Source organism: Citrus sinensis, chromosome 8 (genome assembly GCF_022201045.2).
Source record: "Citrus sinensis cultivar Valencia sweet orange chromosome 8, DVS_A1.0, whole genome shotgun sequence".
Classification (NCBI taxonomy): Eukaryota; Viridiplantae; Streptophyta; class Magnoliopsida; order Sapindales; family Rutaceae; genus Citrus; species Citrus sinensis.
The window spans coordinates 9105808-9131590 of record NC_068563.1 but is presented as its reverse complement, the minus strand read 5'-3'; the positions used below and the strand labels follow the sequence as shown (position 1 = coordinate 9131590).

At 35.7% G+C, this 25783-nt stretch overlaps 2 protein-coding genes, 1 long non-coding RNA gene and 1 other non-coding gene across 6 annotated transcripts in view; 3 read left to right on the top strand and 1 right to left on the bottom strand.

Moving 5' to 3' along the window:
* The first annotated feature begins 259 nt into the window (after nucleotides 1–259).
* Nucleotides 260–814, top strand: LOC107175008 (uncharacterized). Its single transcript, XM_052432631.1, has 2 exons — nucleotides 260–424; nucleotides 533–814. Exons 1-2 carry the CDS (start codon nucleotides 260–262, stop codon nucleotides 812–814), a joined length of 447 nt encoding a protein of 148 aa, XP_052288591.1.
* A 14989-nt stretch (nucleotides 815–15803) lies between these two features.
* LOC127899486 (small nucleolar RNA R71) lies at nucleotides 15804–15907 on the top strand. Its single transcript, XR_008051363.1, has one exon. It is a non-coding gene; the product is annotated as a small nucleolar RNA R71 (small nucleolar RNA).
* A 3051-nt stretch (nucleotides 15908–18958) lies between these two features.
* On the bottom strand, nucleotides 18959–20962 carry LOC127899202 (uncharacterized). The gene is made up of 2 exons (XR_008051162.1): nucleotides 19601–20962; nucleotides 18959–19194 (listed from the first exon to the last, which is right to left on the bottom strand). It is a non-coding gene; the product is annotated as an uncharacterized LOC127899202 (long non-coding RNA).
* Nucleotides 20963–20997: 35 nt separating this feature from the next.
* Nucleotides 20998–25783, top strand: part of LOC102614620 (geraniol 8-hydroxylase-like) — a 74081-nt gene continuing 69295 nt past the window's right edge. Inside the window, exons 1-2 of one of the 3 annotated variants that reach the window (XM_052432492.1) lie at nucleotides 20998–22203; nucleotides 22275–22548. In XM_052432492.1, coding sequence (XP_052288452.1) covers nucleotides 21310–22203; nucleotides 22275–22548 — 1168 coding nt within the window. In that variant the 5' untranslated portion in view covers nucleotides 20998–21309. Of the gene's footprint in view, nucleotides 22204–22274; nucleotides 23279–25783 lie in introns of those variants that run through there. The other 2 variants (XM_015526306.3, XM_052432493.1) reach the window with 2 other exon arrangements.

Here is a 25783-nt window from a genome sequence, read left to right as displayed (position 1 = left end):
TCCTAGTCTTTAGGAAGTTGTTAGTTTGTTCAACATGTATCAGCTTATGGCTTGATTCTCGGTCACTTAGTTTCTCAATTTTTATTATATATTGTAAGCTTAATGCATAAAAGAAAAAAGAATTTCCAGTTCTGCATTCCCGCATATCTTTCTTTGGTCTTCCTCAAAATTCTTCAATCCTCAGTTTTTTATCCTTCAAAATTAACAATTGGAATCAGAGCTCCCTTCTTAAGGGATCTGTGTGTGAGTTTGACGTATCATGGAAGCCGAAGCCAGTTTCTCTTCTATTGCTCCACCGGTGTTCGATGGAGACAACTACCAAATGTGGGCAGTACACATGGAGACATACTTAGATGCTTTGGATCTTTGGGAAGCAGTGGAAGAAGACTATGAAATTCCTGCACTTCCAAACAATCCCACCATGGTATAAATAAAAGCACAGAAAGAAAAGAAGATGAAGAAGTCGAGGGCCAAAGGATGCTTGTTTACTGTGGTGTCATCGACAATTTTCACAAGAATTATGTCCTTTAAGACAACCAAGTCTATGTGGGATTATCTCAAGAAAGAATATGCAGGAGATGAAAAGATAAAAGGAATGCAGGTTTTGAATTTAATAAGGGAATTCGAGTTGCAAAAGATGAAGGAATCTGAAACAATTAAAGAGTATTCAGATAGACTTCTTGGAATTGCAAACAAAGTGAGGTTACTCGGGTCTGAATTTAGTGATTCAAGGATTGTAGAAAAGATCCCTGTCACTGTGCCGGAGAGGTATGAAGCGACATTACAACCTTGGAAAATACCAAGGATATGTTAAAAATTTCCTTGGCAGAATTACTTAATTCCTTGCAAGCACCGGAGCAGAGGAGACTTATGAGGCAAGATGTCAATACTAAAGGAGCCTTAGCTGCCAAACATCACGGAGCTGACAAAAACAAAAAGGAAAAGAAGAAAGGCCAAGAAGGAAATTCAGTTTCTCCTACTTCGAGTAACAACAAAAGCAAAAATGAAAATCTCAAGGGCAAATACCCTCCTTGCCATCACTGTGGAAGAAAAGGCCACCGAGGAAACCCGATGCAAAATGTTCCAAATGCAATCAGATTGGATATGAAGCACCAATTTGCAAAGAAAAACCTCAGCAGCAGGAAGTTAAAGCCCAAGTTGCAGATCAAGAGGATGAAGATCAGCTTTTCTACGGCGTCTTGTTTTGCAAGTAGTAGTTCAACTGAAAGTTGGTTAATTGATAGTGGTTGTACCAACCATATGACAAATGACAAGGAACTCTTCATAGATTTGAGGCCAACTGACCTTACTAAAGTCAAAATCAAAAATGGTGATTACATTTCTGTCAAAGGGATAGGCACAATCGCCATAACTAGTGCTGAAGGTACAAAAAGAATCTCTGATGTCCTCTACGTACCAAAAATTGACCAAAATTTGTTGAGTGTAGGTCAATTGATTGAAAAAGGCTTTAAAGTGATCTTTGAATATAGTTTCTGTCGTATTCAAGATGTCACTGGTCAAGAAATTGTCAAAGTGAGAATGAGAGGAAAAAGTTTTTTTTTATCCCATCAAGGAAGAACTTGTTGCATTTTCCACCAAAGCTAGCAAGACTGAGATATGGCACAAGAGACTTGGTCATTGTCACTTGCAAAGGATGCAGCTCATGAAGACAAAGGAGCTCACAGTTGGCTTACAAACTTTGGAGATCACTTACCAAATTGTCAACCTTGTCAGTACAGTAAACAAAAAAGGAGACCATTCCTGAAGTCAACCTGGAGAACCACTCGCAAGTTGCAGTTTGTCCACACAGATGTATCGGGTCCTCAAAGAACTCCATCCCCAGCTTCATTACTAGGTGGTAGTCTTGGATTATTTCCCAATGACATACACCGTCTGCTACAATTAGCGATGAGCAAGACGATGCCACCAGTCCATTAGCTGGATTTACAGAGATGAAACCTCAGCCTGATGTCCAAGGCCTGCATCCTGGCACAATAATGGCATTTCAAGAGGACTATGTGGTAAACAATGAGCTACAGGGACATTGTTTCCAGGGGTTTGATAAATGTGATGCCTCTGCCTCAGGCTTGCACAACCCCACGGTTGGTATCTCGGGGTTAACTACTCTAATGAATCACAAGGAAAGCTTAAGTAAGGAGGACGGCATAGACAAAATTGAAGGCTATTTTAGAAGCATGGTTGGGTGTTTAATGTACCTAACTACAACCAGGCCAAATATTGTTTTTCCTGTGAGTATTCTCTCTCATTTCATGCATTGTGCTAGTGAAGTGCATCTTAGAGCAGTAAAAAGAGTTATTAGGTACATCAAAGGAATTATCGACTTTGGTGTAAAATTCAAGAAGTGTCAAAACTTCAAGTTGTTGAGATTTTCTGACAGTGGTTGGGGTGGATCTGTAAATGACATGAAGAGTAAATCTGGCTATTGTTTCAGTCTTGGATCAGGAGTTTTCTCATGGTGCTGCAAGAAATAAGAGATTGTAGCTCAGACTACTGCAGAGGCCGAATTTGTTACTGCCACAACAACAGTTAATGAGCATAATTTATATACATATTTTACCCTTAATTATATAATTACTAGTTATTTTTATTTGTTATTTTTAATTAATTGAATTATTTTATTGCATAGGGAATTAATTGGAGATTATGGATAAAAAGTACGTAAAGAATAACAATTGGACAACATTGAAGATCAAATCAATTTGTGGAAGTAATTAAGGAGATGTGCAAGAAATTCTGTTCGAAGAAACCGAAGCCAATAAATTGAATTCTCCATGTTCGTGCAAACAAAGAAGAAGATTAAAACTAAAGTGGGCAGCACATAAAACAAAGCTCTTAATTAAGCCTTTGAATGGAAAGTCAAAGTAGAATAAAGGAAGGAAATCAATAGCTTTTGGCTTTTATTGTTTTCAATTATGTGGCAAGCTTAGGGCTTTAGCTTATAAAAGTTGGTTTAGTTATTAGAATCACAATAGGATTCGGTGGCCAAGCAATATAAAAGGGAGTTTTGCTTTTGAATAAAAAGAGGAGTGCAGACGCAATTCGGGCAGAAGAGTGCAGACGCAATTCGGGCAGAGGAGAATCGGCAACCAAGAGAAACTGAACAATTTGCAGCCGCTTGAATTAATCTCCATGACTGGTTTTATCAGTTCTCTTATTCCCAATTCAATTATGTTAGGCTAGATTTTTACTTTGGTTGAGGGTGAATTCAAAACCCTAAACATGCTATGCAATTAAATTTAAATTCTATCATTCAATTTATTTAATTGAGATTGTTTATGTTCTTCTATAATTAATGTTCATGGTTTATTCTTGTTTTATTTGAGTGGCCAACTAGATAGGACTTGAATAAATTTTATTGCTAGATTAAAATTCTTGATCCGTAATTGTCTTGATATTTTAATCATTAATAGCAGGTTGGAATCAGTGATTTCGATTGGAGAACATAACTTAGGTTAAATAATCCGAGTTTGTGTGTTTATTGCCTAGATCAACCTAATATCTTTCTTTGTTTAATGCTTCCATTATCTTAAATTTAAAAAGTTTGTTTTAAATTATTTAATGGTTAGAGATTAGGTGAAGAGCTTGTTTTGCCTAACAACACACTAAGGAAAGATTGAGACTAACAGAGCTTATTGTTGTCTATGATTGATAGTTTCAATATAAATTGATGATAAAATTGATATATTATGTGCATGTTTGGTAGTGGCGAATGATCCTTTAATCAAAGTTTTCATCATTATTATTTCTTTCTCCTTTAATTAGAGTTTTTATTAAATTCTTGTTCGTAGTTTTAATTTCTTTATTTCTTACTATTTAGTTAAAAATTCATAAACGCCCTTTTATTTATAATTGGCATTACTACTATTATTTTATTTTAAATCTTGCTTTAGAGTTGATATAAATATAACTAGCATAGTCTCTGTGGGATCGATCCTTACTCGCTCTGTACTAATTATTTATATTAGTGGTAAGGTTTTAAATTTGGTGCACCTTAACGACACTACTAGCAGTGAATCAAGCATTGTGGCTAAGGAAACTGTTATGTGATTTAAACTTGAAGCAATTGAATGATACAAAGGTATTTATGGACAATCAGGCAGCAATTGCAATCTCTCAAAATCCATTTTTTCATGGAAAAACTAAGCATTTCAAGATCAAACTCTTTTTTTTAAGGGAAGTGTAGAATGAAGGAGAAGTGAGCCTCATTTATTGCAGATCTGAAGATCAGCTTGCAGACATTTTCACAAAATCTTTGCCAGCAAACAAGTTCCAACTTCTTAGGCAAAGACTTGGAGTTTGCAGCTCCTAGTGCATGGAGGAGTGTTAGTTAGCTGCACTTGGGACTACAAAGCTATTCACGTTTTGGATAATTATTTTATGTTTCAGTTGTTAATAAATTAACTTTGTCCTAGTCTTTAGGAAGTTGTTAGTTTGTTCAACATGTATCAGCTTATGGCTTGATTCTCGGTCACTTAGTTTCTCAATTTTTATTATATATTGTAAGCTTAATGCATAAAAAAAAAAGAATTTCTAGTTCTGCATTCCCGCATATCTTTCTTTGTTCTTCCTCAAAATTCTTTAATCCTTAGTTTTTTATCTTTCAAAATTAATAGTTTTGCAGGTCCTGGATGATTTATTTCCTATTTTAACTTTTGTGATAATAGGATATTTCAATGGTGCTACCATACGTTGCGTGCCATATGCGTGCATTTTGCAAGAAGTTTAATTCATTTGAGAATATGGTGTTTTTGCCACAATTTTCTAGCCATGATATAGATTTTGCGGCCAAAAGTTTGCACGTTTTGGAAAATATTGGAATTGACTTCAATATAAGACACCAAACTTTGTGGTGAAAAACGTTTAGTTTACCCACGCAATGTTTGTCACCAAACAAAGTTTTAGGCTATGAGAAAAAAGTTGTGTTTATCATTCTTTAAGCAAATGAGTTGTTTCTACCCCCGACCCCCCAACCAGAAAAAGGATAAATATCAAAATTTGTCAATGGTGATCAAACCTTGAATTCAGCCTGCTAGTTATTAAAATTTTATTAGAAGGTGTAGTATTTATCTCAACAAAAGCATGCCTATTATTAGAGTTTGACTCATGATGAGCTTTAAAACAGTAAAAACATAAGTGTTTGCCAAGAAATACATCATCAAAGTGAAAATACAAGAAAAATATAAGAATAAAGTTGAGATATAAAAAGGACCAAAGTGTCACGCTTTAGTCTTTAAGTTTCTCTCATTCTCCATGAGATACCCTTTGTTACAGCTTTGAAATCCTTTTTTTTTTCTTGTGTGTGTGTGTGACGGCAATGGATATACCTCTAATGTGTTTCCTTAAAATGTGCTCCTTTATAACTTGGGATTAGGGCAATCCAAAAAGTCATGAGGACACTTGTCCATTCTTCGCATTCTAGGGCCAAATTTCTTTTTATATTACCTATCATGCCTACCATTATTTTGTCTGCACTTGACAGTGGTAGTGCAGTAATGGCCGCAGCAGAATCTGTCAAATATCGCGTGAATAGCCTAGACAGTTTTGTCTGTACTCAATCCTGGATTGCTGCAGCATGTGCTCTAACATTTTCTCTAGCTTAGGCTTGTTTTTGCTCATATACAGATAAGTCTTTTGTTGTTTCCTACAAGCTCATTACTGCAACAATGTAGTCGCTCTTCTACATCATCCATCAACAAAGCATGAGCTTTTTGGTCACCTACAATATCACATTTAATCAAAGCTAAAAATGATCTAAAACACATCAAATTATTATACTCATGCAAAATTTAATAAGAATGGGATAAAAATTCACCATTAACTCTCCAAGTAATATTAATTTAGGTCTAGAAATGTTATGATTGTTGAGTGTTAGAAAATGCATATTTATAAAGGAAAAAATCGTCATTTTACATTTCAAGTCTTACTAACAACCCTTACTTTTATGTATTTAAGCTTCTTGTAATTTAATTATGTGTGTTTTATTTTAATTAAGTATTTTATGTATTTTAGGGCATCATGGTCATTTCACAATAAACGAGAGATCAGACGGAAAAACAGACATCACTTTTGAACTCAGGAAGGTCGAAAACCTTAGGAGGAGCATAAAAGGAAAAATGACACTATTCACATGTACGGTACTGTCTACGGTATTGTTCATGACACTGTTCACATAGACGGATCGATGACGTGACATTGACCGATGATGTGGCATTGACTGATGAGGTGTCACGATCCTGTTGGGCTAAAATTCTTATGTACTGTTGATGGTGACGTGGCAGCATATCAGTGGACGAAAAATCTCGCATACGGTACATGCATCACACAGGATTATTTTCAACCAAACCGCGTCACTGTTCAACCCGGGTCAAACCGTGTTACTGTTCATCCACGTGGTCAAACCGCGTATTATTGACTGATGACGTGGCGCAATCCTGAGCGTCCAAACTGTTTTTAATCCGTTGGCCATGATTTACTCCATGTATCTATAAAAAGGGGGTCTCTCCCCCCTAATTTGATATCTCTGAATCCATTTTTGGGATCCATTTTCTGTAATTCCTTCTCCATCTTGTATTTTCTACGTATTTTAATAAATTTCCATTTTACCCCTAGTTCAATTATAAGTAGCTAATTTTCTTTCAAGCTTGGGTTGAAGGTGAAGTCTCAACATGTGTCATGGGCTTTATTTGGTAAATTTACTTTCTTTTCCCCTCTAATTTTTGTGGATGTTTTGACTTCTCGTCGACAAATAATAATAACCTTGTACTAGGGGGCCGGTGAAACCAAGGCGGTACTAGTACAAGGTTATTATTATTTGGCACGATAAGCCCTTCGCACCATATTGATTAGAGCGTGATTCATGAGGTGTGGATTCCCCCCTCATGATTTAATTGGCATTAATAAGGATTATTTAGTCCATGATGCATGTTGATACGGATCCAGATACCCAAGTACGTCATCTCAATAGATTACTCTTCAATTTATTCTCGCCATTTCAATTCCAATTTGAGGATAATCCAAATCATTTTCACCACATCCAACCACCCATTTACAAAATTAATTCTACATATAATTAAAATCCACCTCCTCGTGAGATCGACACTTGTCACCATTGATCTATACTACAATAGATTCGTGCACTTGCGAGTTCAATAAAATTTGCACAACAATGATAACTCTCATTCATGGAGTTATCACTTGGGGACCATAACCACTTATATAGACAGCTGTTTCCTGGTGTCATTAGGTATTCATAATTCTATCCATCATAGAATTAGAATATCATTAGGTTTTTATACATTAAAGGCTCACACCTTATTAGATACATTAAAGCCCATAATATCAAAAACCTTAATAGATAACTTTTAATTAGGCTTAACCTTATATGATAGTCTGCAACACATAATTATTCACATATAAGCCTAATGTTGGATTAAGAATCGAATAATGCTAGATTTAAAAATTTAGCAATCTCCCACTTGGACTCTATATGTAACTTTATAATGATGCTTTGCAAAAAATAACCGTATGAGCTCAACCTTATTGTCAATACTGAAATGTATCTACAACCAATTCGGTCCATCAATCATACTAATATAGGATCAAAATGACCTTCGTTATAATTATCGTAACTCGACCCATCAATGACCATTATGCCAATACCATTTAATGACATGGATCATGATGTGGATGTGCAGCATGAAAATTTCATGCATTATGATCTTCACATGCCTATTTCCAATTGGTCCACCTTTAAACCTTAGTGAGATTAAACTAAACTAAAATCAGAGTATGAATAAACTAAAACTTTATTTATGCAGAAAAGGGTTAATTATGAATAAACTAAACCTTAGTGAGATTAAACTTTATTTCCAATTGGTCCACCTTTCCACCTTTTTTTTTTTTTTTAAAGGCTCAAAAGGGTTAACTATGGATATTTAATAAAAGGGATGGCTTGAAAGGCTCAAATGGATCAAAGATGGCCTCTCCATCGTCTTTTAGGGCTCTAAATAATCTTCCATATCTACTAGTTAGATGGGCCTCCAAATGTAGCAACACACTCTTTTTTCTTTTTTTTTTTATTTTACAATTTTTTTTTTAAGGGTTAACTCAAAAGTAATTTAGAGATCGTGTATAAAATAATAAACTGCTAAGCTGTATAAAGAGTGGGCAAAAGGGTTATTCTCCAAGAAAAATAATAGGCTCAAAAACTCACTTGGTACTTATTATGACATGTTCATTCCTTCAAGCAACTCACATTTGTCTCCGACATCAACATGTAAAGTAGCAAACATAGCGTAACATCACTTAAGACCAAAGATAATACAAATACTAAAATTTGAAATTAATCATGTCATCCAATGTTAAAACAAATCACACATTTTTTTTTTTAAACATCATTCTACCCCCCAACCTATTCTAAACATGAAAGGAAAATATGCATGCAGAAATGTGAAAATGATGCATAAAAACTAATTAGAAAAGTTACAAGTAAAATGATAGAAAACGAAAATGATTTTTTTTTTTTTAAAAGAAGATGCGTTTCTAGAGGAACTATACTCCATATTCAGTCATCTTCGACTCAAAAGTTGGAAAATGTATATTTATAGAGGAGAAATTAAAAAGAAGAAAAATAAACATAAACACATAATAAAGAAAAAGAAAATGTCTGAATTTTTTTTTTTTTTTATAAACGATGAAGATGCGTTTCTAGAGTCACTACACTCCATATTCAGCCATCTTCAACACAAAAAGTTAGCAACAGTTAGTTTCTACAACAAAAAATTAGTAAAAACTTAACCAAAATTCCACAATTGTCGACTATTCCCTCCCCCCAACCAGAACGAAACATTGTCCTCAATGTTTGAAAGGAAAGAAGTAGAGTTTAGAAGACATCACCTGGGTGGTGCAACACAGAAGAAAATATTTATAGGCGGAGAGTTAAATCTAATTTGTACTTCTTACTGCTGCTACTGTTACCATCATTATTTGGACGCTCCAACACGAAGGTCCAGGGGTCTGGCTCCGGTCGATAAGCTTGTAACAGATCAAGTAGCTCATTAGCAGTGTGAGCACAAACAAAAAGTTTTTTCACATTAGCGGGAATGAAATAGTTTTTTATTGCATGGTTAAGAAATGCGATAAAGCCATCATAAAAGTTATTGACATTTAACAAACCGATGGGTTTTTGGTGGATGTGGAGATGGGCCCAAGATGCTAGCGTGATAAGTGCCTCTAGTGTTGCAAGATCTCCTGGAAGGAAAATAAAAGCATCAGCATGATTAAGCATTTCAGTTATTCTTTCCTGCATACCTGAGACGACTAACTCTTCTCCAGTTGATGAGTCAGACGAACTGCCCAATGGTTTTAAGAATCTTGGGATGATGCCTAACACTTGACTTCCTCTGATAAAAGCTGCTTCTGAGACCATTTTTGATAACCCTCGATTGCCTCCTCCATACACCAAGTGTAATTTTCTCGCTGCTATGCTTCGACCAAGATCTATGGCTGCCTCAACGAACTCTTTATGTTTGCCATATGTAAATCCAGAAAGCACACAAATGTTCTTGAATTGTCTATTGGGAGTAGCTGACATTGTGATACTTCTCAAAAATAATTTGTGAGTGCTTGACAAAAAAGAAATCACATTTAAGAGTCTCGGTGATAGTGGGCCATGGTTGTGTATGAGGTAATATGTCAGTGTCAAATAACGCGTAAAGCACGTGGCTCGCAAGTCAAAAAGAAAACAGTAAAAAGGAAAAAGTAAACAGTAATAAAATTATTAAAGACAATAATGCAAACAATAAGACAATAGTGAAATAAAATAACAATAAAGTAAAAGGATATTTACAGGTAGTTGCGACTGTGGCTCACATCTTCCTCTGGTTTTACGTCCAGAAACGGCTTGAACGCCCTCTATGGGTCGAGGATAGGCTTCCTGTCCAGTTTTCTTATAAACTGGCAAACAGGGTCATTTATAGTCAGATTCCCGAGACTATATCGTGCATGCTCTTTCTGGAATAATGGCCATAACTGGAGAATCACTCCTTGCACATATCCACTGGGATGCGTTTCAAGAGACAAAAGGATATCATCCAATGACTCCTTATTCAAGCCATCCCTAATGAATTGAATCTTATCTTCCCTGTTATCAGACATCATTCCTAAAGAACATGGGTTTTTATTGCAACTCATTCTGGCACACTTATGACAAGCAACAGAAATTCTTCGAGCTCGTCGTTTTCTTGCATAATTTCCTTTACCACAACCAGGCATGTATGCAATAAATTTTGGAGGTAACTCACCTGCCGATCGTACTTTAGCCTCGATTAACCAACGGTTGTCAGCAGGTATGTTATTCCTCATGAGTAATCGCATGCGTTCGGACCGAGCTTTATAGATTGTAAGGAGGGCATTCTGAGGAAGTGAAGGGAATCGCTTGTGAAGTTTCGCTAGAATCTCGTTTCTGTCCATACCTTTGCCTCAGAATATCAGTTATTATGGGAAACTGAAGTAACCGACTTGATTGTCACGGAGTACCGTTATCCGCCACTTCACCGGGGTAACAAACTAAAGCACTCAAACAGAAAAACAAATTAAAACACACAAAGAAAATTAAAATCGTCCTCTTATTGAATTTACCTCAAGCTCCAACTGGATGTCGTAAACACTTCTCTCAATGTCTCTGAGTTGGCGTTCTAAACCCTCAACATAGGCTACTAACTCTGGTGGTTGTAGAGCCCAAATGCGTTGTGTTTTACAAAATTGAATCTGCCTTTTGAGATGAGTTTTGACACGTTGAAGTGGTTTAAGAATGTTCAGGAGGAACGGTCTAAGTATGAGACTCATGATTAAAAATGATAAGAGAAAACTTAATGGTAAAATAAACACACTTATGCAAAAACAATTTCAATTAGCAAAAGAATAATAATAAAAAGAAAGAAAGAAAAATCAAATCAACGAAAAGAAAAAAAAATCAATTCAAATTTGGTGGGTCACTCAAATTTATTTCGGTGTCTTCTTCATGTGGTTGGTACTCTAGATATGGCTTTAATCTTTGACCATTAACTTTAAACGTGACACCGTTCTTTGGGTCTTTAATTTCAATTGCCCCATGTGGAAAAACAGTATGAACAATAAATGGGCCAGACCAACGAGAGCGTAACTTACCTGGGAATAGGTGCAAGCGAGAATTGAATAAAAGCACTTTCTGACCTGGAGTGAACGATTTTCTCATAATTTGCTTATCATGGAAGACTTTCATTCGTTGCTTGTAAATCTTGGCATTTTCGTATGCATCATTGCGAATTTCTTCAAGTTCTGCCAGCTGTAATCTTCTTTCTGAGCTGGCTTGCTGCATGTCAAAATTGAATTTCTTGATGGCCCAATACGCACGATGCTCGAGTTCCACAGGTAGGTGGCAAGCTTTTCCATACACTAGCCTGTAGGGTGACATCCTAATCGGGGTCTTGAAAGCCGTTCTATATGCCCATAATGCATCATCAAGTCTTAATGACCAATCTTTCCTGTCTGGCCTCACCGTTTTTTCTAATATGTGCTTTATTTCTTGATTGGATATCTCAACTTGGCCACTGGTTTGCGGATGATACGGGGTCGCCACTTTGTGTGTGATTGAATACTTTGTCAAAAGTGCTTTGAATGCTTTGTTACAAAAGTGGGCACCACCATCACTGATTATTGCTTGAGGGAATCCAAAGCGTGAAACAATGTTGCTTTTCAAAAATGCTATCACCACTTTGTGATCATTAGTTCTGCATGAAATTGCTTCTACCCATTTGGATACGTAGTCAACAGCAACCAATATGTATTGATGACCAAAAGACGGGGGAAAGGGTCCCATGAAGTCGATACCCCATACGTCAAAAATCTCAACCACTAAAATTGGATTTAGTGGCATCATATTCCTTCACGTAATGCTTCCCATTCGTTGAAACCTATCACATGAAGAACAGAAAGTGTAAGCGTCTCGAAATATAGATGGCCAATAGAAACCACATTGTAAAACTTTAGTCGCTGTTTTCTTAGCACTGAAATGGCCTCCACAAGCTTGTTCATGGCAGAATGAAAGGATATTTTGAATTTCACTTTCTGGGACAGATCGTCTAACAATTTGATCCGCACAATACTTGAACAAATACGGGTCATCCCAAAAGAAATTCTTTATCTCTGCAAAGAATTTTGCCTTGTCTTGCTTGGTCCAATGCTCAGGAAGTTTACCTGTAACAAGATAATTAACTATATCAGCATACCAAGGTAATACTTCCACACTCATTAATTTTTCATCTGGAAATGACTCATTCAATATTAATGGCTCTGTAATTGTGTCAAGATGGAGACGAGAGAGATGGTCCGCCACAACATTTTCTGTCCCTTTCTTATCTTTGAATTCCAAGTCAAATTCCTGCAAAAGTAACACCTAACGAATTAGTCTAGCTTTTGCATCTTTCTTTGTGAGAAGATATTTAAGAGCAGCATGATCCGTGAATATAATTATTTTACAACCAATGAGATATGATCGAAATTTTTCCAATGCAAACACTACTGCTAGCATTTCTTTTTCAGTAGTTGAATAGTTCAACTGTGCATCATTTAATGTCATACTAGCATAGTAAATAACGTGGGGAATTCGATCAACTCTTTGTCCTAATACTGCTCCTACTGCATAGTCAGATGCATCACACATGAGCTCAAATGGTAAGCTCCAGTTTGGGGGCTGAATGATGGGTGATGATGTCAACAAATGCTTTAATTTTTCAAATGCCACAAGACATGAATCATTAAAGACAAAAGGTGCATCCTTAGCAAGTAAATTGCATAAGGGTCTAGAAACTTTGCTAAAATCTTTAATGAAACGTCTATAGAAACCAGCATGCCCAAGGAAAGATCTTACTTCTCTGACTGTTTTGGGTGGAGGAAGATTAGAAATGAGATCCACCTTGGCTTTGTCAACCTCAATACCTTTGCTCAAAATGATGTGACCGAGAACAATACCTTGTTTTACCATAAAATGGCATTTCTCCCAATTTAAGACCAAGTTCTTCTCGATACATCTCTGCAGAACTAGTGTTAGATGATGTAAACATTGATCAAACGAATCACCAAAGACAGAAAAGTCATCCATAAAGACTTCAAGGAATCGTTCAACCATATCAGAAAAAATGCTTAACATGCATCGTTGAAATGTAGCAGGTGCATTACATAATCCAAATGGCATTCTCCTATATGCAAATGTGCCAAAAGGGCAAGTGAAAGTAGTTTTCTCTTGATCTTTTGGTGCTATGGGAATCTGATTATATCCTGAGTAGCCATCTAGAAAGCAATAAAATTCATGGCCTGCTAATCTATCAAGCATTTGATCGATAAATGGTAAAGGAAAATGGTCTTTACGTGTGACAGAATTCAACTTTCTATAATCAATGCATACACGCCATCCTGTAGTTACTCTAGTGGGTATCAATTCATTATCAGCATTCGTAACTACTGTGACTCCTGACTTTTTGGGGACAACTTGTACAGGACTGACCCATGAACTATCAGAAATGGGGTAAATGATACCTGCGTCTAATAGCTTAAAGACTTCTGTTCTAACAACTTCTTTCATGTTAGGATTTAACCGACGTTGCATCTCCCTAGTAGTTTTAGCATTTTCATCAAGGTGAATGTAATGCATGCAGTCTACTGGGTTTATACCTTTAATGTCTGCTATGGTCCATCCTAATGCCCCTTTGTGCTCTTTCAAAACATCCAACAACTTACCTTTTTGTTCATCATTGAGAGATGATGAGATGATTACCGGCAGAGTACTTTCTTTTCCCAAAAATGCATATTCCAAAGTGTTGGGCAATGGTTTGAGCTCGAGTTTCGGTGGTGATTCTGATGATGGGATGAGTTTCTTCTCTGATGGTGCTAGTTGTTCAACTCTTGACTTCCATTTATTAGTATCCATAGATGGTGCTGAGTCAAGCAAGGCGTTGACCTCATCGACTGATCTGTCAATATCAAAATCCAAACCAAAGTGAGTTAAACATGTTTGTAAAGGATCATCACTAAGGTTTGAAAGAAAAGTATCATCAACTAATGCTTCAATTAAATCCACATCAACAATTCCATCATCTGCACTGTGAGGTTGTTTGGCAATGTTGAAAATGTTTAGCTCCATAGTCATGTTGCCGAAGGACAACTGCATATTTCCAGTCCTACATTGAATGTGAGCATCTGCAGTTGCCAAGAAAGATCGGCCTAGAATAATGGGGATGTGCTTCCTTGAATCCTGTATTGGTTGAGTGTCAATTACAATGAAATCAATAGGAAAATAAAACTTGTCTACCTGGATAAGCACGTCCTCCACAATACCACGAGGTATTTTTGTAGACCGATCTGCAAGTTGTAACACCACTGGAGTTGGGTGTAATTCTCCAAGTCCAAGTTTCACGAATACAGAGTAAGGCAAAAGATTTACACTAGCTCCTAAATCCAACAAAGCATTCTCAATTGTGTGGTTCCCTATACTACATGAGATAGTGGGGGAGCCTGGGTCTTTGCATTTTAAAGGAATTTTATGTTGGAGTATAGAACTAACGTTTTCTGTTAAAAATGCCTTCTTTTGAACATGCATATTTCTCTTTTTAGTACAAAGGTCTTTAAGAAACTTGGCATAAGATGGAACTTGTTTAATAGCATCTAGCAAAGGAATGTTAACACTTACCTGTTTGAAGATTTCAAGAATCTCACCTGTGGATTTTCCCTTCTTTCCTTTCGCTAACCTCTGAGGAAATGGAGCTTTAGGAATATATTCTCGTGGGTTGGTTTCTTCTTTTTCCTCCGGTGGTGAGTCCTCAACATTCACAGGTACGATTTGATTTTCTTTTGTCACCGGCATCTCCACTTTGTTGTCGACTTCTTTTCCTTTTCTCAAGGTCATGACTGCTTTGACCTCTCCATGCTGCTGTGGTGAACTGGTACTTGCTTCATGTACTCCTTTAGGATTAGGCACTGGTTGACTTGGAAATTTGCCTTTCTCAACAGTCATTGCCAATGTCTGAACTGAAGAAGCAAGTTGTCCCACCATCTTCTCGAGGCTTGAAACTGATTGAGCTTGTGAGTTGAAGCCTGCTCTCAACTCATTTCGTAGTCCATCAATGGTGCGGTTCTGTTGCTCAATCGTAGAGTGAGTAAGATTCTTGAGATTTTGGGATGAATCCTCCCATGGTCTGAGTTGAGAGTAGTTCTGGTTCTGATTGTATGGTCTAAATGGGGGCTGAGAGGCTTGAGGATTTTGAGAAATTTGTTGCATTGGTGGAGCTGGAGCTGCTGGTCCATTCTGTTGGAATCCTTGAGACCATGAAAAATTGGGGTGGTCTCTCCATCCAGGGTTATATGTGTTGGAGTATGGGTTGTAATTCGATGGTTTTCTCATTACACCTATGGCATTGGCTTGATCTGAGTATGAGTCATGGTCATGTGGCTCTGTTGATTTAGCAGTCGATAACGATGCTATTTGTCGAGCAAGACCTTCAACCATCTCCTTGACTTCTTTGATTCCCGAAGTTGACTCGCCAATTTGAACCTCATTTACTCCTTTAATTCTTCTAGTATTCCTGAGTGATCGACTCCGTTGTTGGGAATTATCCGCTTGTCGCTGGAAGAATTCCCAAATCTCGGATGCACTTTTTGACATTAGCTCTCCTCCACTTGTTGCCATTAGCCATTCTTGCACATTTGGCAATAATCCCTCCAAAAAGTATTGGCATTGGTGCCATTTCTCGTACCCATGATGTGGACACTTCAAGAGTAGCCCATTGAATCGCTCCCATGTTTCGAAAAATTGCTCGTTATCTTTCTGGGTAAACTCCGAGATTTCCCTGCGAATAGCATTGGTTTTATGCACTGGGAAATATTTATTTAAAAATTTTGTAACCATTTGTTCCCATGATGCAATGCTATTAGCAGGCAATGTATTAAGCCATGAACGAGCTCTATCCTTTAAAGAAAATGGGAATAGTCTAAGTTTAACATCATCGTCTGAAAAATTTTCATATTTAAAAGTTTGACAAATGGCATGAAAATCATTCAGATGATTATATGGATCCTCATTTTCTAGGCCATAAAATGTGGGGAGACAATTTAGCACACTAGGTTTTAATTCGAAACTCCTAGCAGCTACATTTGGGTATCTTATGCATGATGTACTCAAATTAGCTAAGGGACTGAAGTAGTCCTTAAATGGCCTCTCTTGTGGTTGCAAATCCATTTCAAATTTATTTTTAATGTGCTTTTGTGTGCGAAGTGTTTTTTCTAATTCAAGGTCGATAGGTTCAAGATTAGGTAATAATGACCTACGACCATGCATGCAAAACAAATAAAATAAAAAATAAAGATGGGAACAAAACAAATAAAAATAAAGAAGAGGGAGAAATTACGATACTAACTTTATTGCGCTATTAAAACCTTTCTATAAAAATACACAAAAAAAAAATACATGAAATAAATTAAATAAAAATTAAATTAATAAAATAAACAAAAATTACAAAGAAAAAAATAACTTGAAAATTAAATAACAGAATTTTAAAGAAGAGAAAAAGAAAAGAAATACTAACCTTTAAATGTAGATTCACTCTTTTTTTTTAATAATAAAAAATACAAGAAAACAAATAAAAGAAATTATTCACAAAAATTAATTCTATGAATTAAAATTACTTACCTCCCTGGCAATGGCGCCAAAAACTTATTGTGCAAATTTTAATGTACTCGCAAGCGCACGAATCTATTATAGTATAGATCAATGGTTACGAGTGTCGATCCCACGAGGAGGTGGATTTTAATTGTGTAGAATTAATTTTGTGAATGGGTGATTGGATTTGTGGTGGAAATGATTTGGAATATGCTACAACTTAAATTAAAATGGCGAGAATAAATTCTAAAATTGGTATTGAAATGGCGAGAAGAAATTGAAGAGAATTCTATTGAAATAACGTACTTGGGTATCTGGATCCGTATCAACATGCATCATGGGCTAAATAATCCGTATTAATGCCAATTAAATCATGAGGGGGGAATCCACACCTCATGAACCACGCTCTAATCAATATGGTGCTAAGGGCTTATCGTGCCAAATAATAATAACCTTGTACCAGAGGGCCGGTGAAACCAAGGCGGTACTAGACAAGATTAGTATTATTTGTCGACGAGAAGTCAAAACATCCACAAAAACTAGAGGGGAAGAGAAAATAAATTTACCAAATTAAGCCCATGACACATGTTGAGACTTCACCTTCAACCCAAGCTTGAAAGAAAATTAGCCACTCATAATTGAACTAGGGGCAAAATGAGAATTTATTAAAATACGAAGAAAATACAAGATGGAGAAGGAATTACAGAAAATGGATCCCAAAAATGGATTCAGAGATATCAAATTAGGGGGGGAGGCCCCCTTTTTATAGATACATGGAGTAAATCATGGCCATCGGATTAAAAACAGTTTGGACGCTCAGGATTGCGCCACGTCATCAGTCAACAGTCCACGGTTTGACCACGCGGATGAACAGTAACACGGTTTGACCCGACTTTGAACAGTAATGCAGTTTGGTTGAAAATAATCCTGTGTGATGCATGCACCGTACGCGGGATTTTTCGTCCACTGATATGCTGCCACGTCACCATCAACAGTACATAAGAATTTTAGTCCAACAGGATCGTGACACCTCATCAGTCAATGCCACATCATCGGTCAATGCCACGTCATCATCCGTCTATGTGAACAGTGTCGTGAACAGTAACGTATACAGTGATGTCCGTTCCGCCGTCTGATCTCTCCTTTATTGTGAAATGACTATAATGCCCCTAAAATACATAAAATACTTAATTAAAATAAAACACATGTAATTAAATCACAAGAAGGTTAAATATATAAAAGTAAGGGTTGTTAGTAAGACTTAAAATGTAAAATGACGGTTTTCTCCTTTATAAATATGCATTTTCTAACACTCAACATGCCTCAGCTAGACATCCCCAAACATGCAAGTGCTTTAGACTAGGCTTCTTACTTGTCCAAAACTCATGAGAGATTTTGGCAGTTGCTTTAGTTTGAACCCTATTAAAGATATACACTTGCGTCTTAAGCACTTCTCCCCATGGTGATTCTAGTAAGGTAGAATGACAAATCATAATCCTCACTATATCCTTAAGCGTCCTATTTCATCTTTTGTCTTCCAACAACACCTTATTATACTCCTCACCGTATCCTTAAGCATCATGTTTTGTCTTTCAATAACACCATTCATACTAGGTGAACTTAACATATTGTACTGTAGGATGATACTGCATTCCTCTATGAATTTAGCAAACGGTCCTAAACGTTGTTCACTTGAACCATCATATCTGCCATAATATTCACCACCACGATCAGAACTGATGCCTTTAATTCTTTGGCTAAGTTGATTCTTAACTTCAACCTTAAAATTTTGGAACATATCCAAGGACTGTGACTTTCCATAAAAGAGACATTTGTAGCCATATCTAGAAAAATTATCTATGACCGTTATTAAATATTGTTGACCATTCCAAGCAACCACAGGGAATGGCCCACAAATGTCCGTATGTATGAGTTCTAAGACATCCAAAGTCCTATCGGCATCAAATCTCCTTTTATTAGTTTTTTTTCCTTGATACAGTTAACACAAATATCAAACTCTGTGAAATCTAAGGGTTCAGGAATTTCGTTTGACACAAGTCTCTCTATTCTCCGTCTAGATATATGACCCAAACTCCTGTGCCATAACACAACTGAATTCTCATTGGTTAATTGTCTCTTTAAACTTAATGTACTAAATTGTAAGGATTCATTAAATGAAGTAATTGTATCAACCAGATAAAGATTATCATTACTTGACAAAGAACCAGAACCAACTAGTTTTGAATCATGAAAGAAACTCAATTTTCTATTTCCGAATAAACAAGAATAACCAGATTTGTCCAAAGCGGAAATGTAAATCAAATTTCATCTAACAGATAGAACAAAAAAGGTTTAATCGAGATCCAAATAAAATCCGGTCTTCAATAATAATCTGAATTTTTCATTTGCTTCAACTTCAACAGTCTTGCATTGCCCACATAGATGTATCTTTCACCATCACCAGGCTTTCGACAATTCAAGCAATCCTGCATAGACATACTGATGTGAGTTGTTGCACTAGAATCTATCCACCATATGTGTCTAAGTACTAAAGTTAAATTAATCTCAGAACAAACCAAACCATAACCTTCAGCTCCATAAAAAAAGTAATTAACAGCTTTTGGATCATCCGATTTCTTTTGCTGTTTCTTTTGAGGTGTTGTATATGCAACTTTCTTATTCTTTTTCTTACTTTTGTCTTTTCTTTTACACCTTATTGAAATTAGGCTTGTTAAGAGTATATCAATTTTAGTCTTTTTGTTCTTAATAAACCTCTGTTCAAGTTTTGCAAGGAACTCCTTAGTTGTAGTTTCTTTTCAAACATTAAACCCCAGAATGCTTCCAGAATATTCTTTTTTATAATCATCACACATGCGATTTGATCTCTCCTACCTTTCAATATCCTTCTTGTTATCAAGGGTACTTTCATCCGCAAGTGGTGGGGGAGAATCAACCCTTAACACAATGTCAAGATCCATGCCTGTGAGAACTATTAAGAGGTTCTCTTGCCATGACTTGAAATTAGAGTCATTTAGCATAGGAATAGAATTAATGTTGGCAGTAATACTAACAACAGACATAACTGAACAGAGAACAACAAACAAACAAAACAATCTCATATTAGTCTTAAAACAAAATTAAATTCAAATAAAGGTAAACTTCATCTCAAGATTATGGACACTCCATTAATATTTCACATTTGGACAAACTATTAACTTGTAAGTGATATCTTGATATAGTAATCAAATACTAATAATAAGAACATGTCAAATAATAAATCTTCTTTTGGGCCAATTTGTTGTTCACATGTAAAACCAAATAATCATCACGTATTTATTACCACTGGTACACATGTAATTATATTAAATATGGACCTTCAATTAATTATTCTAAAAAAATATATAAACATACGAATATTTGAATTTAAGATTGCATAAAAAATTACCAAAAATAAAAAAATTTGGGTTAAAGTCTGGTCAACGGTTAAAGTCAATGGTAAGTGGGAACTGGGAACAATTCCAATTAAAAATATTCTAATTATTTTATTTATAATTTTTAAATTTTAATTTTAATAAAATTAGATTTCAAAATATGAATAAACTTTTAAATATATGTAATTGGTTTCACCAAATATATATAATTATTTTAAATAATGTATATTTTATATATTTTTTTTATAAAATTTGAATTCCAAACCAAATCTAAGCTTGTCAAAGTGAAGCCCAGTCGAAGTATGCCTCATCCGTAGGCTGGTTATTACTGAACCCGCATTGTAGGATGGATATTTTTTACATCCTGGGGATCGGAAACAACTCCAACTCAAATCTCATGCGATCAAAGCTCATTGGACCTTTCTACTCAAAATAAATGCTCGTCTTAAGAAGACCAAATTACCCAAGGAACCAGCAATATGAAAGTGACATGACTCGAAAAACTTTATTTAGTTATGTGTTTGAAATAGTTGTGAAACAATAGTGTAAGTGTTAGGAAATTGGTGGGTGAAGTAGACATACAGCTAAAATAAGAAAATAAAGAAAAAACACAAAAGAGGACACTAAAAATTACGTGGTTCGACTTTTAGACTACGTCCACGGGCGAAGACAGAAGAAAAATATTTCACTAGTGAAATAAGGATTACAAGTATTGTAATATTTTAGCTTACAACTCAAAACTCTAATACACCCAATCTCTCACTCACTAATTACATAAGAGTATTAAAACTCTTAATCTCTCACACAACTCTTTCTCTTTTACAAAACAGAGAAGAGAAACTTAAGAAAAAATGGAATGAATAAAATGAGGAGGGAGCCTCTCTATTTATAGCCAAAGTTTTGGCTATTAAATTTTTTTTTTCTTCTCACCGCCATTATCTTCTTCACTCTTCTTTTTCCTTATTTTCTTTGGGCGGCACCCATTTTTCTTCCTCTTTCTTCTTTGTCAAAGTTTCCCTTTTTTTTCTTTCCTTGGCCGGCACCTCCCAACCATAACTTTGACAGAAAGCAACTTCCAGAGTCCAGGTACTACTATAAAAGAAAGTGAAGGGACGGTATTGAAGAGACTTTCAAATAAAGAGAAATCAAAATATCAACTTCAATTCAAAGATGGATTTGTTAATTAACTGCATACTGTGGCTTGTATTCACATTGGTTTGGGTGATGGCTTTAAGTTTCGTTTCCAGAGGACGACACAAACAGCTTCCACCGGGACCGAGGCCTTATCCAGTGATCGGAAACCTTCTGGAGCTAGGTGCTAAACCTCACAAGTCACTGGCCAAGCTTGCCAAGATTCATGGGCCCATAATGAGTCTAAGACTTGGCCAGGTGACCACAGTAGTGGTTTCTTCTCCAAGCATGGCCAAAGCCATCCTTCAAAATAATGATTTATCATTCTGTGATCGAATGGTCCCTGAAGCAATCTTGTCACTGCCCTTCCCGCACCATGAATTCAGTTTGGCCTGGCTTCCAGTTTCAACAATGTGGAAAAATCTTCGAAAAATAAGCAACATGCATATTTTCACTAGTCAGAAACTCGATGCCAATCAAGAGCTCCGGCGCAAGAAAATCAAAGACCTTCTTGCTCATGTTGAAGACAATTTCCGTGCGGGTAAAGCAATAGATGTTGGCCAAGCTGCTTTCAATACTTCACTTAATTTATTATCCAACACAATTTTTTCTATTGATTTGGTTAATCCCAATGAGCGAGAGTTTAAGGATACAGTTTCTGGTATCTTGGAAGAAGTAGGAAAGCCTAACTTGTCCGACCATTTTCCTCTTCTCAAAAAGTTTGATCTGCAGGGGATAAAGCGCCGCATCACAGTTTATAGTGCCAAGATGCTCGAGGTGTTTGATCGCTTGGTTGATCAACGATTGAAGCATAGACAAGAACATGGTTGCAGTATTAGCACCGAATGTAAAGATATATTAGATACTCTTCTCAATATTATCCAAGACAAGAGTGTTGAGATTGAAACAAAACATCTCAAGCACTTTTTTGCGGTAATATTTCTTTTCCTTTTTCTTAATTTCTAGTACAAATTACAAGTTAAATAACAGTGTTCGTATACCAGGATTTGTTTATTGCGGGGAATGACACAACTTCAAGTACAATGGAATGGGCAATGGCAGAACTACTCCACAACCCTGAGGCTTTATTGAAAGCAAAATTGGAGCTAGAACAAACAGTTGGCAAGTGTAAACCAATTGAGGAATCTGACATCACTCGGCTACCTTATCTACAAGCTGTTGTTAAAGAAACTTTGAGATTGCACCCTGCAGTTCCCTTATTACTTCCCCGCAAAGCCACAAAAGATGTTGCAATTGCAGGCTTCACAGTGCCAAAAGGTGCACAAGTTTTTGTCAATGTATGGGCTATTGGCAGAGATGAAAGCACATGGGACAACCCACACACTTTTATTCCCGAAAGGTTCTTAGGGTCAAATGCTGATTTCAAAGGCCAGAATTTTGAGCTAATTCCCTTCGGAGCTGGACGACGAATTTGTCCTGGTTTACCATTGGCAATCAGAATGTTACATCTAATGTTGGGTTCACTTATTAACTCTTTTGATTGGAAGCTTGATAACCACAACATGGACATGGAAGATAAATTTGGCCTCACCGTACAAAAGGCTGAACCCCTTCATGCTGTCCCTGTTGCCATCTAGTTCTATACTATAGTTCGTAGCCAATATATAAAGCGCTTGGTGGTAGCCACTATATAAAGCGCTTGGTGGTTAGTTATATGTGTGTAATCATTCTTAAGTGCGGGCGCTTTCATTTTTTTTTTATGTAGACACGTAACTTAACAGAGTTAATCTTTAATAAACTATAAAGTCATGCGATTTAATAGCATTGAAAGCTGACTCTATTAAATTGCACGGCTTAAAAGTTTGTTCACATGAAAAAAAATGAGAGTTCCCGCACTATATTATCTCTTATAATTTATCAGCATCTATCTAATTATTCAGCTTGTTTAATCATTTTTGAGTGGATTAATATTTTAAGCAAAATATGTAAAACTTTGAATATAACAAAGGATCGTTATATATATCTTTTAATAAATCTTATTTAATCAGTACTAGTTTTGCAAGTGAGGATGATTTTTTCCCTATCTCAGCAGTTGAAATTATGCGATTATCCATTAAATGTTTGCGCGATGTTTTTGTCTCTTTCTTGCGTAAAAAAATATGCATGCAGGGTCATATTGAGTTTTTTGCATGGTATATACAATATCAGTCCAAGTCATCAAGCTAGCTAATTTGGCAATTGTATGATTTTGTCCGTACCACCGACATCTTTAAATAATGAATTACTAGAAATGGAAGCAAGATATATTGCAGAAATGTAATTGTCAAAATGTAATTGTCAAATGTAATTTGTCAGATTAAATTAGCTAGCGAAGTTACGTACGGATAGAGAAATTGTTTATCTAAAAAGGCTAAAGTGAGAGCGTAATAATAGTATTGTTTTACTAAAACTTTCTCAAGGTGTAAGAGTCCTAGAGTAAGAGCCTAATAGCTTAATATGAGATTGGCAACTAAAGTTGTGCACAGATAGAGAAACTGCTTGTCTCACAAGCATAAAGTAAGATCCTAATAACAGTATTGTGTAACTAGAACATTCTCAAAGTAAGAGCCTAATAATAGAATCGTCGGACCAGAACATTGAGGAAATCAAACTTTAGACTTTGACTTCGAATTGTATTGGATAAACGGCGTGGCCCAGAAGCTGATAGATAAGTGCCCAATAACAATATTTAAGACAAGTCTTAACATGCACAAATTATAAAGTTGTTCAATTTAGTCAAAAAATTAAATAAATAATTTGGGAGACTGTGTAATATTGTTGTATGATTGAGAATTTTTTTGTATGTAATTGGGATAGAGTAAGGCAAAAAATCATTAGGAGAATGTAATTTAGTTATAATAATTTTACACATGGTGGATATTATTTAGTCATTCTTGATGGCTATTTTTTTTCTTTGATAGAGAAGTCTTCCACGTAAAATTTTTGTTATGTGATTGATATTATCACTACTAGAAAAATGGTCTTTACTGACTTTAGAATAGTGTCAGAAATTGCTTTCACTGACACTTGTTAATTGTGTAAGTAATCTGAGAGTCAAAAAATAGTGACACTTGTAAGTGGTGTCAGTGATTACTATTACTACAGTATCACCGATATTATGACACCATAGTGTTAGTAGTTATTGATATTTTATTAGTGTCTATGATTACTGTTACCATGGTATCACTAGTTAATTTATTTTAAAAAAATAAAAAATTGAATTGGATCATTGCCTATTGATTTATTGGTAAAATTAAAAGGCACCACAACATAACAAAAAGAAATTGATTTATATCACAAAATCTTTTATTTCACTTTTAAATATTATTAGTATATATTACAAATTCCAAAACTTTAATAACAAAAATATGTTCGAAAGAAAAGGAGCTAAAGTGAGACATAACTAAATATTACAAATATAGGGATGGGAGTGAGACATTATTTATCTCACTTGTATATACGGGACGGGTCTGGGATTGGCAAATCTCATCCGATTCCGTTTCATTGCCAACTAAGAATGATAATTTTTCTAATTGGGATAGGATCCCCTAGGATCCCATCTCTTTTGGGACGAGATTGAGACATATTTTTTTCCAAAAAAAAAAAATATAAGGACGGGAGTGAGACATTTTTTCATCTCACTTGCATATACGGGATGAGACTGGGGTTGGTAAATCCCATCCCATCTCTCAATTTAGTTAAAAATTTGAAGAAAGAATTTGTGAGATTGTGGAGTATATGTTGTATGATTGAGAAATTTTTTGTATGTAATTGGGATGATCTAAGAAAAAAAACCATTAGGAGAATGTAGTTTAATTATAACAATTTTACACGTGATGGATATTATTTAGTCATTCTTGATGGCTGCATTTTTTCTTTGATAGTGAAGTTTTCCACATAAAATCTATGTTATGTGATTGATATTATTCTCCACCTTTATTTTGTTTATATGCTTATTTGACATATTTTGTAGAGAATTTGGGTGGGAACCAAAACTTCCTAGCATTATTTATCACGAAGTTTTAATGTGTGACATATTTTTTGTATGTAATTGGGATACATATCTAATACAATTCGATGCCCAGCCTAGCACGACACGCACAAGGGTTAGGCCAAACTTAGAATTTTAGGCACGTGGACCTTAAAAGCATGGCACAATTAAAGATGGGTTAAGGCACGACACGTGAAAAAGACCGCAATAAGAATGTTTTCTTATTATTAGTATATATTACAAATTCCAAAACTTTAATAACAAAAATATGTTCGAAAGAAAAGGAGCTAAAGTGAGACATAACTAAATATTACAAATATAGGGATGGGAGTGAGACATTATTTATCTCACTTGTATATACGGGACGGGTCTGGGATTGGCAAATCTCATCCGATTCCGTTTCATTGCCAACTAAGAATGATAATTTTTCTAATTGGGATAGGATCCCCTAGGATCCCATCTCTTTTGGGACGAGATTGAGACATATTTTTTTCCAAAAAAAAAAATATAAGGACGGGAGTG